Source organism: Sceloporus occidentalis, unplaced genomic scaffold (genome assembly GCF_023333645.1).
Source record: "Sceloporus occidentalis isolate IW3139 unplaced genomic scaffold, rSceOcc1.0.p SCAF_3, whole genome shotgun sequence".
In the NCBI taxonomy this organism is placed as follows: domain Eukaryota; kingdom Metazoa; phylum Chordata; class Lepidosauria; order Squamata; family Phrynosomatidae; genus Sceloporus; species Sceloporus occidentalis.
The window spans coordinates 50022239-50039112 of record NW_028316983.1 but is presented as its reverse complement, the minus strand read 5'-3'; the positions used below and the strand labels follow the sequence as shown (position 1 = coordinate 50039112).

Sequence of the window (16874 nt, the reverse complement as noted above, 5' to 3'; positions counted from 1 at the left end):
GTTCTTGGCTCCATCTGTGTGTGTGCCTTTTTATTTTCCTGCCCTGTGTATTGTTGTTGTGGTTGTTGAGTGGGTTCTTGGCTCCATCTGTGTGTGTGCCTTTTTATTTTCCTGCCCTGTGTATTGTTGTTGTGGTTGTTGAGTGGGTTCTTGGCCCCATCTGTGTGCATTTATTTTCCCTTTTCTGTATTCTTATTAACCAAGGGCAAATTCACTTCTTGTTAAACCACCTTGACATGTTCAGTATGCATAGCCATGTTACCCCATGTTAAGTATTAAACCCAAAGGGTTTGGTTATGCAATAAGCATCTCTGTCAGGGATGCTTTGATTGAGAGTTCCTGCATGGCAGGGGGTTGGACTGGATGGCCCTTGTGTCTCTTCCGACTCTATGATTTTATGATTCTATGAAATTTGCAAGAACCCATGGTATATAAAGCCACGTGAAATGCTCAAATGTGCTGTCATGTGTGTTTTGGAATGAAGAGGGGGGTGGTTTGGCCAGAAAGGGAAGTACATTTCTGCTATCTGTCTTGGAATAATGCCAAAATGCCCTCCATTTTGATCATGCCTAAAAATAGCAGCAACTTTTTTCCGCATGTCCTCCATTTTAAAAATATATCCTACATTTGGAAAAATGTCCTACATCTGTCCCGGTTTGGAGACAAAATTTTTGGCTTCGGCCCCCCAGTAGTCTGAGGGACAGCAACCCGGCCCCCGGCTCAAAAAGGTTGCCTACCCCTGCCGTAGTGGGATGCTACAATGAAAAGTGAGGAGTGTATACTATCTTAAATCTAGGGTTTTGCAACACATAGAAGCAATTTGAACTTTGAAGGGATGGGGCTCTCAAATGAAAAGCAGATTTTATTTCATTGATTGCCTTTCTTGTTCCCAGTGGACTCAACACCATAGTGCTGGGGGGGGGGGGCATAATCAGCATAATTTGATAGTCTACAGAGCTTTTCTCACATGTCATCTCAAGACAGCATGACTTCAAGATGACAAGATGACTTCAGCATCTTAACTCCCTCCCCCTTCCCTGCATTTGTTTTTAAAATGCTTTTGTCCACTGAAGAAAATTGTGGTTTCAGCTAAAGTTACTACTACAATACAGCTTTGATAATTTGTTTTATGGACAACACAGCTATATATCTGTTTGTGAATTGCACAGGTATAGAAAAGTTACTACTCAGTGTTATAGGGCTATAAAGATTAGAAGAACAAGAAGATGGTATTACAGTCTAAGTCTCAAATCAAGCAGAACACAAGGCATGGGAAGTGGCACTACAGCCATTATGGATACAAATGAAAGATCAGAAAATGATGAAAATATCGTCTCACAAGTCTGGGGTTCTGGAAGGAGACTGTGATTGGCTTCTTTTCAACAAACAGACCTTCCCTCTCTCAGACTCAGTAAAAGTCACTTCCAATTTAGCCTCTCCTTTAGAAACAAAATGAAGTATTTGTTATTTGATTTCATTTACATCCTGCCTTGGTACCCAAGACCACAAGATTTTATCTGTCTTTACCTGAATGAGAGGAGAGAGGGAGCCAGTTTAGTTTCCTATGGGAGAAACAACAATCTGGAAACAGGTACCAAAAAGGCTCCTTCCCATGTCCTCCTCAAGTATACCTGTGACAGAAGTGGAACTGAAAGAATGCATTTCCCTTAGCACCTTAAAACCTAAGCAGGCTCATAGAGACAGTCTTTTAGGCAGTCAGGGCCTTAGTCATATAGGACTTCAATGAATTGTGCATGGAAATGACACCATAGCTAGTGAATCCACTTCAACATGGAAGTTATAAATTTCCTGTATCCAGTCCCTGTTAAGTACTCTGGCTACAACACTTTGGACACCTTGAAATTTCCAATAGTTTCCAAAGGCAGCCCAACACAACATATTGTAGTAGTCCAAACAGGATGAAATAAAAACATGTTTCACTGTAGTCAGACCTGACATCTCCAGGAACAAGCACAACTGGTGTACTACTTTTAACTCTGCTAAGACACTCCTGGCTAATATCAAAATTAGGCTCAAGGCTGAGTCCAGGAATGTACTCAAGGTACAAAGCTGTGATTTCAGGGGGATTGTAACTCTTTTCAGCAGAGGCTGAACTCCTGATCTGCTTTCTGACTGCCCAAGAGAAATTCTGCATTGGCTGGATTTAGGTTCTTTGTTCAACCTCATCCAGTCCATTACTGACAGAAAACACCAGCTTAACATCAAAACTGCTTCGCCCAGTGACTTCATGTGTATGGTCAACAGCATAGGTGACAGAATTGAGCCTGAGGGATCCCACAGGTCAACAACCAAGGTGTCTAACAAGAATTTCCTGGCACCATCCTTTGAGCTCTCTCCTCCAAGGATGATTGGACCCACTGTAAAACATTACCCCCAAGTCCTATTCCAGAAAGGTGACCTAGAATCAAACAATTCAGTTTGATCTATAAAAGCCTGCACAGCAAGGAGTGAAAATAACTTGAGGTTGCTTCCTCCTAAATGAGCCTGCTCAAAAACTGATGTCCTCAGCAGAGATCCTGTTGCTTGCCTCAACACTTCATGATAGTAGATGATGGGTATACATCACAGGGTTTTCCTTCTAGTAGCCTCCTAACTATAGAACACCCTCCCAAAGGAAGTCAAGCTGTCTCTGTCTTATACAAATTTCTGGTATTCATGGCCTTTGGTCCTCAAAACCAGGACTGACTTTAAAATTATTTTTAAGGAGCACAGATAGTGTTTGGAAGTTGTTGATGATGCAGAAATATATGTTAAAGTCAGCATCTGATTCCACACATTGATCAACTGATGTGCAGAGTGAATATTATTGACAATGGTTAAAGTTTCACTTGTGTTGGATAGCTGCAGGTTCTGCTATCATATCCTCTACCCTGACATGAAATACAAGAAAACAAACCTTCAAGGCAGCATATTCCATTGGGAAGGACACAGAAAACTTTTAATAAGCTCCAGTTTCCAAACAACTGAGCTAGAAAAGTGGTGCTGAACAACCTTTTGCAACAATGCATTACCTACAGCACATCTATTAGTCTTCATGCATCAGCTGCTATGTTCACAATCACATGGAAGATAGAGGCACAACAGCTCCCCCTTACTTGCACCTTCTAGGTATAAGAAATGTGTATACAGTGTGCCTGCGTCATACGCAGGTGTGCTTTACACAGCTTTCAGCATATGCTGAAAGCCTCGCAGGGAAAAGGAACGGCGCATCCCATGGGAACGAATGGGGCGCGCGCCCTGCCGTGCCATGCCACCGTTTATTTAAATGGGGCTCAAGCATAGGCAGTATTTGCTTTACGCGGGCAAGTCTGGAACGGATCCTCCTCGTAAAGTAAGGGCACACTGAACTACATAGCCGTGGTTTCAATGCTATATGTCTATACGAAGTGCAGAGGGAACCTAAATATAGTTTCAGGGCAGCTTCACAGATTACCCATCTCAACACAGTAACTGTAATTTTCAGGCACTCACTTCAAATGCTGGCTGTAAAGAGAGAGAGAAGAACTAGGCTCATGCAACTGACAAAATAATACTTACTTCCTTCCCATGTGCAATGCAATAAATTAAGTGCCCCCTCTATTCGCTTCCAGTGCTGGAGATGGAAAAAAGCGTATGCCACTGCTTCACTGTCTCCTCGTTTCAGTATGTGTTCTGGGGGTAAGATTAAGCTTTTCATTTCTAGCAGGTACTGGAAGAAAATGAAACAGATATGAAACTATATAGACAATTGAAACTCTCTCTCTCTCTCTCTCTCTCTCTCTCTCTCTCTCTGTGTGTGTGTGTGTGCACGCGCATTTTCTTTGTGTATAACAGTTTTGTATTACTGCATATACTCAGGTACAGTATAAGTTTAGAAATTGTAGTCTAAAAAACTGAGTCACCTTATCCACAGCTCAATGTAAGTACTGTACTGTAACTTTTATTTTAAAAAGAAACCATCCCCTGGTGAAATGCAAGAATACAATCTGTCCTGGAAGCTCTGTCTCCACTCTAGTCTCTCAACCATCCCAGCCTTAATGTGAGCATAAACAGTTATGCCTGCTGGAATTTTTTGACATTGTTTTCTTCCTTTATCCTTTAGGTCTTTTGTTACATGCCCCTAAATTTCACTCTCGACTTATCCATGGGTCATATCAAAGTCCATAATTTTGGCCCCAAAACTTGAGTGACCTTTTCAGAACACCATCAAAATGTTTAACTTATATATGATGTAACTACTCTTCTGGGTTCTAACAGAAACAAGTCTTGGGGACTATTTTTCAAATCACAGAGTTGGAAGAGACCACAAGGGCCATCCAGTCCAACCCCCTGCCATGCAGGTAATCACAATCAAAGCATACCCGACAGATGGCCATCCAGCCTCTGCTTAAACATTTCCAAGCAAGGAGACTCCACCCCCCTGCAAGGAAATGTGTTCCACTGTCGAACAGCCCTTACAGTCAGGATGTTCCTCCTAATGTTGAAGTGGAATCTCTTTTCCTGTAGTTTGCATCCATTGTTCTGGGTCCTGTTCTCTGTAGCAGCAGAAAACATGCTTTCTTCATCCTCAATAAGACATCACATCAAATATTTAAACAGGGCTATCGTATCACCTCTTAACCATTTCTTTTCCAGGCTAAACATACCCAGCTCCCTAAGTCTTTCCCCATAAGGCATGGTTTCCAGACCCTTCACCATTTTGGTGTCCCTCCTTTGGACACACTCCAGCTTGTCCACATCCTTTTTGAATTGTGGTGCCCAGAACTGGACACAGTATTCCAAGTAGGGCCTGAACAAAGCAGAATAGAGTGGCACTATTACTTCCCTTGATCTAGACACTATACTTCTATTGATGCAGTCTAAAATAGCATTGGCCTTTTTAGCTGCCACATCACACTGTTGACTCATGTTCAACTTGTGGTCTACTAGGACTCCTAGATCCCTTTCACATTTAGTCTCGTTACAGAGCACTAGAAAATTAAAACCTAGGAGTAATCAATGAAAGCTGCAATGGTACCCAGGGTTCCAGACACTCTTTCAACAAATTTCAGCAAATTTCAACAGTTTTCAGCAAATACAGTAAATATGGTAGGTATACCAAGTTGCTCCTTTCACCCCTTTTCATTGATGTCAATTCCTTCTCAAATGAAAGAATCTAGACTTGCAAAAAAGCTACCATTGAATTTTTTACTCTCCCCAAATACAGCTAGAATAGTCATAGCGTTCACAAAGCAAAATAAATGCCAGAGGAAAATAATATCCTTGCAAAGTAATTAACTCCCACATTTGTGTGCAGAGGATAGGACTAGAACAGCAGAAACAAACAGCCACAATGAGTTGGACTGATGAGGAAATTGTTCTCAAGAGGTGGAAAAGGACGCTGAAGAGTCAAAGAAGATTTACTTATGTCCTGCTTTCCCTCCAAAACTGGGAGTCAAAGTGACTCACAATTTAAAAGAGCAACATAACTAAAAACATACAAAAAGTAAACATTAAAATAGAATCAACCTATTACAGTATAGTTTACTGTATGAAACACATCACACATTAAAAGAATAACATTCATTTTAAAAAGATAAAAGTGCTTAAAATGATACAATTTAAACAGTACAGCGCCACCGATCAGTTCTTGGAAAGTTTTCTGTTTTAAAAGCATGTCTGAATAAAAACCTTTTAGTCTGCTGACAACAGAAGGACAACAAGGAGGGGGCATTCTGGCCCCCTTAGTAAGAGAGTTCCAGAAACTAGAGGCAGCCACCAACAAGGCCCTCTTTCATGTCCCCACTTGTGATGATGGTGGGACTGAAAGAAGGGTTTCTCCTGATGATCGCAGAACCTGGTCCAGCTAACAGAGGCAGATATAGTCTGACAAAAAGCAATATAGAGGAAGTAGACTGAAGTCTACGAAAGCTCATGCTGTCAATTTCTTTCTTTAAGTTAGTCTCAAAGGTGCTACAAGATCTCTCTACATACTGATTCCACAGACTAACATGGCTATATCTTTGAATTCTACCAATATAGGGTTTTATAACTCATAACCAGCATTCTATTCTGTAGCTTTTTGGACCAGTTGAAGTTTCTAAACACTTCAAAAACAGCCCAAGGTAAAGTGTGTTACCAAAGGCTGCCCCAAGTAAAGTGTGTTACAGTAGTACAAATGGGATGTAACAGATCAGACATTTCAAGGAATGGATGCAATTGGTGCACAAGCTTTAAATGTGCAAAAAGCACTCCTGGCCATCACAGAAATCTGGTCCTCCAGGTTCAAACCTCAGTCCAGGAGCAAATCGAAATTGTGAAAGGCAATGTGTTTGACTGTCAGCAGGAATTGCTGAAGAATTATACTTTATGAAAAGGTAAGTGCCAACACGATTAGTGGTTTCAGTGTTAGGCTAGAACTTTGGAGACTAGGGTTCAAATCCCTTCTCTACAATGGAAACCCACTTGGTGACCTTGGGTAAGTCATACTCACTCAGCCTCAGAGGAAGCACAGGGCAAACCCCCTCTGAATAAATCTAGCCAAATAAACCACACTTGATAGGTTTGCCTTAGGGTGGCCATAAACTGAAAATGACTTGAAAGCATACAACAGGGAAGTCTCCACTTCACAGGGACAGGAAGATCCAAAATACAGGAAGTTTCATTGGCAAATTCTTTAACTTTTTTAAAACAATGAACAAAAAATTCAGAATTGTTAAGTGTGGTTTCTGGTTAGTGCTCTGCCTTCAATGACAGTGTAGCAGGAGTTGATTGATGCAGGTAATTTGCCTTATGCAGTAAACAGACTGAGAACTCATTCTGTATCCTTCTCCCAAACACATAAGATTATTAAATACTCTCCTTGAGTATTCCTTGAGGTAAATATCAGGCAGTTAACATTAAATGAATGACTTTCTAGAACTTGCTTATGAATTGGTTTGTTCCACTCAATAACGGCCAGAACTAATCCTATCTTTGATCACTGTAGCCAATAATTCCATCAGCTCTCCCCCAAATTGTAAGAATGCACCCAACTTGCTGATTTATTTCAGCAGATGCCACAAACCATGAGATTATTTACTAATCCAGTTTAGGAGACTTAACTTTTCCTATTCAGATTCTTGAAGGAATGTAGCCAAGGTTGTGCCCTGGTCAAATAAAGTACATTTACTGCCTGGCTAGGTTCTTGGGCTAGTGTCTTGGGGCTACTTCTGGGAGGGCAATATTCTTACTAATCCCATTTAATCCTCTTTGACAATTTTTTAACACAGTAAGGGATCACTCACACAAGGCCATTGTGGGAAAATGGTCTTAAATATCTGACCTCTGACATGAGTCCTCATGGTCTGTGCAATTACTAGTTTGGTGTTCAGCTAGCTTTCATAAATATGAGAAGGTAAAGTTGCAACAATGGTCAAATTTGAACTAAATTAATATATCAACTTGTAGAATCACTTCAACTCAGGGGTTAAAGTTTGTCTGACTTTCAGTTTTAAGACATGGAAACACTCAGCATAAACCAATGAAAGTTTTAGGAAAAATAGTTTTAAAGCTGTTGCTTAGCTATCACTTGTCTTCACTGAACCTGAATATTTTAGTTATGAAATGTAAATGCCAAAACCAAAGTTGTGTCTCTCTCTACCACATAGTTCCAGCGATCCTGTCACTTCTCAGCATCTACATTAATATTTGTTCTCATCGTCACTACTTTTATTGAAATGTGAAACCAAGTGAAAGATATTAAAAACATAACCCTTTGCAGATTTCCCATTAATTTAATTTCCAGCCAGACACAGTATTTGCTGTGAAATTTTGAATCTAAGGTCAGCTTCCCTCTACCTCCTTTAGACCTCTAATCAATTATTAAGTTGCAAACAAAGCATTTAGAATTTAGAATTCACCTATATCTTCATTAGCAATCTTATACAAACTTAGCAGTGATTTTATTATTTAGCTTAAATACCCAAAAGGCACCACATCCCTTCTGACTTTGGAAGGTAAGCAGGATCAGCTCTGATTAGTATTTGGGTGAAATACTGCCAATGAATACCAGGTGCTGTTGGCTATATTTCAGAAGTAGTAACTGGCAAAACCATCTCCTTGCCTTAGAGAACCCTATGAAATTCATAGGGTCATCATAAATCAACAAGTGATGTGAAAGAACATATGCATACATGGGTGCACATGAGGTTATATCTCTTGGTTGTAGCTTTTTAAAAAATCATTTCTCATTTAAAAGTTTAGTTCTGACTATTTTAAGCAGAGAGAAAAAATAAATGTCTAAAACAATGTCTGTTCCTGTCTTTTTTCAATTGAATATGTAACTTTCAGGTTTAGCACACATTATCAGTAAAGATAATCTTAGGTAGTATAGATCAGTGCAATGGTAAATATTAAAATGCATTAGTCATGATCACTTTAAAACTGAGAAAACAACTTGGAATAAGACTGACCTCTTATCCTAAGGTGAAGAAATTGTGTCTGCATGTAACACAGGCAAGTACATCATGCTCTTTCCTTTCCTACAATCTCTTGTTGCCTGGGGAGTAGTACTGTACTATTACAATGCTTTCTTTCAGATATAATTACCATAAAGGAAGATAGAATTATTGATAACATGCAGCACTAATTTTCTTGACAAAATGTAAAGCTAGTGAAAAAGACAAGCCAAACATATTGAACTCCTTCAAGACACAGGCCTTCTGAAGCAGCTAAGAGATACCTAACTCTTAGATAATGATAATACATCATAATCTTCTCCCCCTAAGGCAAAAGGCTGAAGAAAAATCTGTCTGAGACTGTCTGAAATAAACTTTCTGTGCTCTTGATCAGTCATGCAGGCAAGGAGCAAATTCTCTCAGCAATTAGCTCTCTTAGTGCACATTCTATCAGACTGGACAGGCAGACAGAAGACTGGATGGATAAATTCAAACCTTCAAGGCAAGAGCCATTTGGATGCTCTGATTATCAGAAGAGGATTAGGTGCAGGGATAAGCCATCCTTCTACTATCAAGACTGCAAGGGCCATATATCATCAGCGTCAGGAATGTGCAGAGCTGGATGGGCTGAGGTTCCAATTATACACATTCATTTAAGGAGAAAGTGGAGGGAGGAGGAAGTTTCTCATCCTGGCTTATTCTAATAGGCAATGCAGACTTTACTAGAGTACCAGGAAGACTTTAATTGTTACATATTATGACTAATGAAAGGGTATGGAAATATGTTGTTAAAATCTAGCCTGGAGGTATGGTGCTCAGGGAGAAAAAGTAGACAATTACATCAGCTTACAAAATTTTGTGTTTCAAGATAGCCCATTTAACTAACCCTGTGGGATGCTTTTAAGTTACTAGCTTTTACCAGACATATTTCACACTTTATTTATGGATTTATTGTAATAAATGTATTCTAAATATCTTCGATGTCAAAAATAGCTAAGACCCTACTATCGCAATATTTATAAAAAAAATTACAATGAGCAGGTCAAATGGAAAAAAAATAAAGGCTTTTGCACAGGTAAAGTTTAATTTTTGCTAGCAGAATTTGTAGTTATCCTGCTAATATTGCCCCAAAAAATTGTTTTGGAAATGTACCTGTGGTATGGCTGGGCATTTAAACCACTCAGTTCTACTCCAGCATGTTTCAAACGTTACAGTGGTGGTAAAGTACACTGGCAAATGTTTCCATATTGTCAGGGCTCCAACTCTGTTTCTTACATAGGCTGGGTTTAGTCCAGGTGTGAGAAATTGTGAAAAGGGCTGCATTAGCCCTCAGGAGACTATGGAGGGTCTCACCTGCTCCTGTCAAAAAACCCGCAATCAATCAAGATATGAAGATGACACCATACTACTAGCAGAAAATAGCAAAGTCTTGGAATGATTATGGAAGAAATTGCAAAAACAACATGAAGAAAACAAAAATAATGACCAAAGAACTTTAAAGGAGACAATTAAGATACTGAGATAGTCAAACATTTCCTATACCTTGGCTCAGTCATCATCAAAATGGAGACTGAACTCAGGTCAGAAGACTAGGACTTGGAAGGGCAGCAACAAAAAAATTAGACAACATCTTCAAATGTAACAGTGAATATCAAAGTCAGGATTGTTCATGACATTGTATTTCTGAGCTATATGTATGGTTGTAAAAGCTGGACAGTGGGGAAAAAACTGGTAAGGAGAAAATAATCTCATTTGAAATGTGGTGCTGCAGGAGAATGTTGAGGATAATATATACAGTGCACCCATGCCAAGTGCGGGCTTGCCATCTGCTGTTTAAGCCTCCGTGGATGGCAAGCCCCAGCTTTTTGAATGGATGTGCGTGCATGTGGTGGTGCGAGCAGGAGTGCATGCCCATTAAGAATGGGACTTAAGGTCCTACATTTGTTCTATCTGTGGGTGGAGGGGTTCGGAACGGATCTCCCATGGATATCAAGGGTGCACCGTACTGCTAAAAGACAAATAAATGGATCCTAGAGCAAATCAAGTTTGATACCTTCCTATAAACCAAGATGACTAAAATGAAACTGTTGCATTTTGGACATGTCATGAGAAGACATGACTCACTACAAAAGACAATAATGCTTGGTAAGGTTGAGGGCAGTAGAAAAAGAGGAATACTGCATTTCTACAATAAAGGAAGCCACGACCCTGAGTTTGTAAGACCTCATGAAGGCTGATGACAGGGTGACTTGAAGTCTCTTATTCATAGGATCTCCTTAAATCAAAGCTGACTTGGAGGTACTTATCAGCAATAAATATTCATGCAGAAGCATGTTAAGACAAAAATCACACAGTTAATGTAATGTATGAATGAAATCTAACGGGTTAAATCTATGAAGCATCATTTAAAGAATCATTTACTTTTCCATAAATTGTTTGAAGGACTTTGGCTGAAGAGAAAGTAATAAAAAATAAACATTGTCATAATTAATATTTAAATAAAAAGTTCAGAACATAGAATCAAAGTTGGAAGAAATCACAAGGGCCATCTAATTCAACCTCTTGCCATGAAAAATACACAACTAAAGCACTCCTGAAAGATGACAATCCAACCTCTGTTTTAAGACCTCTAGAGATATAGAAGGTATTCTATTGAACCGCTCTTACAGTGAAGAAATCCTTTCTAATGTTTAGGTGGAATTTCTTTTCTTGTAATTTGAATCCATTCATGTGTGTTATAGTTTCTGAAGCAAACAAAAATAATAACAAAAAACCCCTCACTTTATCTTCTAAATGTCATCCCTTCAGATAATTGGAGATGGTATCAAGTTACCACTCCAACTTCTCTTCCCCAAGCATACCCAGCTCCCTCAGGCGTTCCTCATAAAGGTTGGTTTCAGACCACTGATCACCTTTCTCTGAACAAATTCTAGCTTGGCAATAGCTTTCTTGAATTGTGATGCCCAGAACTGGACACTGTATTCCAGGTGATGTATGAGCAAAGCAGAATAGAGTGTCACTACTACTTCCCTCAATTTGGACACTGCACTCCTGCTGCTGCATCACATTTAGCTTGTGGTCTACTAAGATCCCTAGAACTTTTTCACACTTGCTGCTCTCAAGCCACATCAAGGCTATATTTGTGCATTTCATGTTTGCAGCCTAGACATAGCAGGGAACATTTTGTTGCTGTGTGCCTTCAAGTCATTTCCATCTTAAGGAAATCCTAAGATGATCCTATCAAGGGGTTTTCTTGGCAAGATTTGTCAGAGGGGAGGCTGGCATTGCCCTGCTCTGAGGCTGAGAGAGTATGACTTGTCCAAGTCATCCAGTGAGATTCTGTGGCTGATCAGGAATTTGAACCCTGGTCTCCACAATCCTAGTCAAACACTCAAACCATTATTGATTGTCTTACATTTATCCTGTTGAAATTTATTTCTCCAATCTGTCAAGGTCATGTTGAATTCTATTCCTGTTCTCTGGGGTATTAACTACTGTTCTAATTTGGTGTCAACCGCAAATTTGCCAAGCATGTCTTGTATTCCATCATTTATATCATTTATATAATAATATATACTGCATCATTAAACAACACAGGACCCAGACAAAACCCTGAAGCACCTCACTAGTCACTTTTCTCCAGGACGAAGAGCAATCATTGATGAGCACCCTCTGGATTTGCTCTATCAACAAATTAAAGATTCATCTTACTGCAATATTATTGAGCCCACAGTTCATTGACTTGTCTGCAAGACTATCATACACTTTTTCTTCCTCTTATGGTCTTAGAACTAGCTCCCAGCTTTGCCAGAAGAATATCCTGCTAAAGTAAGATCTGAACACAAATGATGTTTAAAGTCTCTCCTAACATAGTTATTGTGCTGATACCATCCTTGTCCATTAAAGCAGCTTCATATGTCTTCTTATTTGATTATTTACAGAGGAAAATATTATGAAAGATAGAAGTACTTTTCAAAATAATGTTTAATAATTTTGGAAAACTAGTACAGACAAAACATACAACTACTAATAGTTCCATTCTATGGCCACTGTATAAAAACGTACAAACAATCAATTCCTACAAGAATACAGTATCCAATCTTTCATTTACTTACTCCATTTGGCAATTTTATGCCAATTTCTGGTAATTATTTTTGGGTAGTATAACAAGGGAAATCTTTCCCCTCTGCCTTTCAGGCACACTATGAGCCTGATTATTTCTCAGACCAATGTCATACAAATGAATGAGAATGAACGAAACTGCTAGTTTGATTAACTCCATTTCTTCTTTTTCAATGTTGTTTTTGCATCATTCTTCTTTGAGATAGAATGTATATTGTGTGTGTGCGTGTTGTAATATGTGTATTTTATGCACATTTTTCTAATGTTTGTATTTTTGTACAGGCTTGCTTAAAGGAAAATAATGTTGGTTATTTTCACTGAGGCATTTCTGTGTGCACATTTCCTGAAGGCACACATTTTTCCTATACTTTTTTTGATGGAAGAACTGAATTTCAGTTCACTTATTGCTTCAAGAAATGCAAATCAGGTAAGCTAACATTAAAAAGTGAACTAAACAAACTTTTCCCACATCCCTTGAGTGGCTGGCCCCTACAGGAAGTAAGTGAGTTCAGACAGGCATTAAACTGGATCATCTGGGGCAATGGGAAAGTCTGTGCATGCCTGACATACCCATGTTCCTGCATTCTCCTCAGTCAGGTTTTCAAAGAAGTAACCATGTTAGGGGCAGAACAGACTGCCTGAAAAGGATGAATCAGGGCCACCCCACAGCTACTTGCTCCAGAGCCACAGCAACCACACACCGTGGCCCCAATCCACCCTAGAGCAGCCCAAATAGGAGCAGAAAAGATTTGCTCCTATTTGGGCCAGTAAAAAGCCGCTTTAAGTGGCCCAGCCACAACCCCAGGGCGGCTTCTGGGAGCTCCGGCGGCATACAGCATGTAAATGTCATACTCCCAGAACATCCTGAAGCTGCCCAGAAAGTGGTTTAACTTTCCAGTCAGTTCTGGCCCTTAGTCTGTTAGGAAAAGGAGAAGAGATGGGGGAAAGGATCTAGCAGCACTTTATATTTTAGCACACGTTTTTGTGGCTATCTAGCTCTTCCACAAAATAAACAATCAAACAAATTTCTCCTCTGGTCTTGCTTTAAATTCTCCCCACTAAGGAATATAGGCACTAACTTAGTTACTGAATTCAGGCAAGAAGAAAGCTGGAGAACTGGGTACTTCCTATCAATGTGATGTGGTATTTGTATCTACATGATATGAAGGAAAGGAAAGAAACTAATTACAGTCCGTCCTCGCCTTACGCGGGGGATCCGTTCCGGATCCCTCTGCGTAAGGCGAATTCCGCCTATGCTCAAGCCCCATTGGAAACAATGGGGCTCGTGCGCGGTGGCGCGGGCGCACGCGCCCATTCAATTGAATGGGACGCGCTGCCCCTTCCGCCCCGCGGCTTGAGCGCGTATGCTCAAGGCCGCGTATGGCGCACTCGCGTATGGCGCAGGCGCGCTGTATGAAGTTTTATTCTCCATGGAAGAAGACAACAATAACATTCTGTAATAAGCAATACCTTCCACTCTACCTCCAAACTTAATACATAAACATCTGTCCAAGATTTATAACCTGCCTTTCCATTTCAAAATGTTCAAAGCTGCTTTCAACAACAACAGTATCTTAAAAAGCCATCTATGCCCATACATAGTGTGGTGCCAAAAGTTTCTTTTCCTTCCAATTTTGTTTGACTCTGCAATCTCCTCTTACATAAGATTCTAAACCCTGGAGTGACTGTGCACCTTGAGTCACTTCTTAAATCAGATGGCTTTATGAAACGAAAAAACACTCAGGATTTCAGCTGGTCATAGCAGCCCACCTCCTCACCAATATCTACCATTCAGGATTTGCATTCAAAGAGAAATGGTGTATAGTTCATTTTGAACTAAAGTTACAAACAAAAGGATGGAAATAACTTATTAACTAAAGTGCATTTCAGAGAATCCATCTGTTTCTTATTGGCTAATTTATCTGATACATCTAATTTTCAGCTGGATAAAATTCTACATTTCAGACATTTAGAAAAAGCTTTCACTTCCTACTAGATCAAGAAGCTGGTCCATTAATAACTGTACTCTGTAAAAAGCTAATAAAAGCACACAGAAAAACAAGTTCTTCCCTAGAGGGGTGGAGTTTTTGTTTTTAACCTACTTCTATATACAATAACAGTATATTTCTGACTGCCTACTGATAAAGCTGTCCAGAATAATGCTGATAGGATCACTTTTTCCTAGCCAGTTATTTTGTTCTCATGGTTCTCAAACTAGTAGATGGATCTCCCTAAGGAGGGAAGCAAATTACTAGGAGTGTTAGTTGTCCCATGCCCCTTCATTTCACCTCACAACCAAAACAATGAGAACAGCCTCACAGGTTGCATACCCTATCATTTGTATTTCTTGAAGATTTAATAGTAAACAGAGCAACTTGCTATTTTTCCAGAGATTATTTTTCTGAAATCCATATCTGAATGAGGTTTTAAATAACTGAGCTCATATTGCAACCAGAGCTTTGACAACAAGTGCCACTACCCAAGCAAAAACATTTGCTTTTATTTAGTTACACTGAAAAACCTCCAACATCTTCTCTTAATTTAGGGGATCACACATTGTGGCATAGTGTTGGAGACCAGGGTTCAATTCCTGCTCGGCTATGAAACCTACTGGACCTTGGGCAAGTCACATACTCTCAGCTTCAGGGAAAGGAAATGGAAAACTTCCCCTGAACAAATTTTGCCAAGAAAACCTAATGATAGGTCATTTTAGGGTTGCCGTAAGTCAGAAATGACTTGAAGGCACACAGCGACAAACATACTTTAAGTTACAATAGGGGTGGGTTTGCCATGCAGAATAGATATGATGTGACTGATTACATGGACTACCACTTGTTTTTGGCTGTCAACTTCCAGTGGTTCTTACCATATAGCCAACATTGAAAAATGCTGGGAGTTGCAGTCCAAAACATCTGGAGTGCCACAAAATTCCGAACTCTGTACTAGAAAACCAATCAGCATGCTTCAAACAGGAATGCAACAATCAGGCTTGAAAATTACACCCCATCATTGGATCCCTGAACAAATCAACAAAGAAGATGTAACTACATAATGAGGGTACCATATAAATACATCTTGCATGTGTCTCTGGCTGGAGAATCATCAGGGAATTTGTAAGAAGATCCCTAAAACTGCTTTGGCCTACCAACTTTATCATTAGTTCAGGAACTCAAAAACATCCAATAGGACAGAGGTGTTTATGTTTGGTACTCTTAAATATGTTTGGTTTATAAGAAATCTTCCATCAAAGCCAGAGACTAAGACAGTTTGGAAAAACAGCAATAGAGATGTAATAAATTTCATACAGCTTTAAAATAAATACAATCTGAAATGAAATAAAACTAGCTATTCAGAAATAAAAGATTATTTGCTCAAATCAAAATCTGGCAGAAAATCTGAATGTTCTAGCCTAAGCCCTCCCCCCCCCCCCCAAAAAAAAAGCACTTTGTTGCTAGATGAGAATACTATCACTGAAACGCAGGAACACCTACAGCAATACATGTGCCAGCATATCATATTTCAGGGAGGGCTTCACATAAGAAAATGTGCTTCCTAAGGGACACTGAACCCAGACTTTTTGGTGCTAAAAAACAAAGGAGCAAAACAAAAGGGAGGCAACCTCAAGGATGGGTCTGAAAATCCATTTTACAGCTTGTGAGCAACTACAAAACAAATACATGAGCCAATTAACATGTTAGTATGAAAACAGTTTTAAGGACACTCATCTCTTAGAAACTCTACAATGGCCTCTTCTAGCTTCTACAGAAGCCTCAGTCCTCACAATATAGCTCCAAAAGTTTTGCCAACTGCTGCCTTCTCCATGTCCACTTATTCTTACATTTTCTTTGTGTGCTTTCTTAATTTGTTGGCTCAATATTTGGGCTTTTCCAAAGTCTCTTTTTAAAAAATTATTTTTCTAGAGGCTGTTTCTGGAGAGAACCTACAGTGTGATGGGTAAAGGTAAAGGTAGTCCCTTGACATGAATGTCTAGTCATAACCAACTGTAGCGGGCAGTGCTCATCTCCATTTCTAAGCCAAAGAGCCAGCATTGTCCGAGGACTGTTCTGGTGGTCATGTGGCCAGCATGGCTGCACCAAACACTGTTACCTTCCTACCTAAGTGGTACTTTTTATTTACTTGCATTTGCATGCTTTTGAACTGCTAAGTTGACAGAAGCTAGTGATGGGAGCTCACCCCATCAAGCAGCACTCGGACCTCAAACTGTCAACCTTCCAATCTTCTGAGTATCAGAACTGGCAGAAAACCTGAATGTTAACCACTAAGACACCGCATCCCATTTTATACTACCAAAATGTAATTTCACTGATGCAACTG

The 16874-nt window shown here is 39.7% G+C and overlaps 1 protein-coding gene across 2 annotated transcripts in view; it reads right to left on the bottom strand.

The window, feature by feature from the left end:
* The window catches only part of LOC149315905 (suppressor of tumorigenicity 7 protein homolog), a 57069-nt gene that overhangs the window by 15085 nt on the left and 25110 nt on the right, over nucleotides 1-16874 (bottom strand). The window contains exon 12 of one of the 2 annotated variants that reach the window (XM_089514404.1): nucleotides 3559-3736. In XM_089514404.1, coding sequence (XP_089370530.1) covers nucleotides 3559-3736 — 178 coding nt within the window. The remainder of the gene's footprint in view (nucleotides 1-3558; nucleotides 3737-16874) is intronic. The other variant, XM_089514405.1, reaches the window with a different exon arrangement.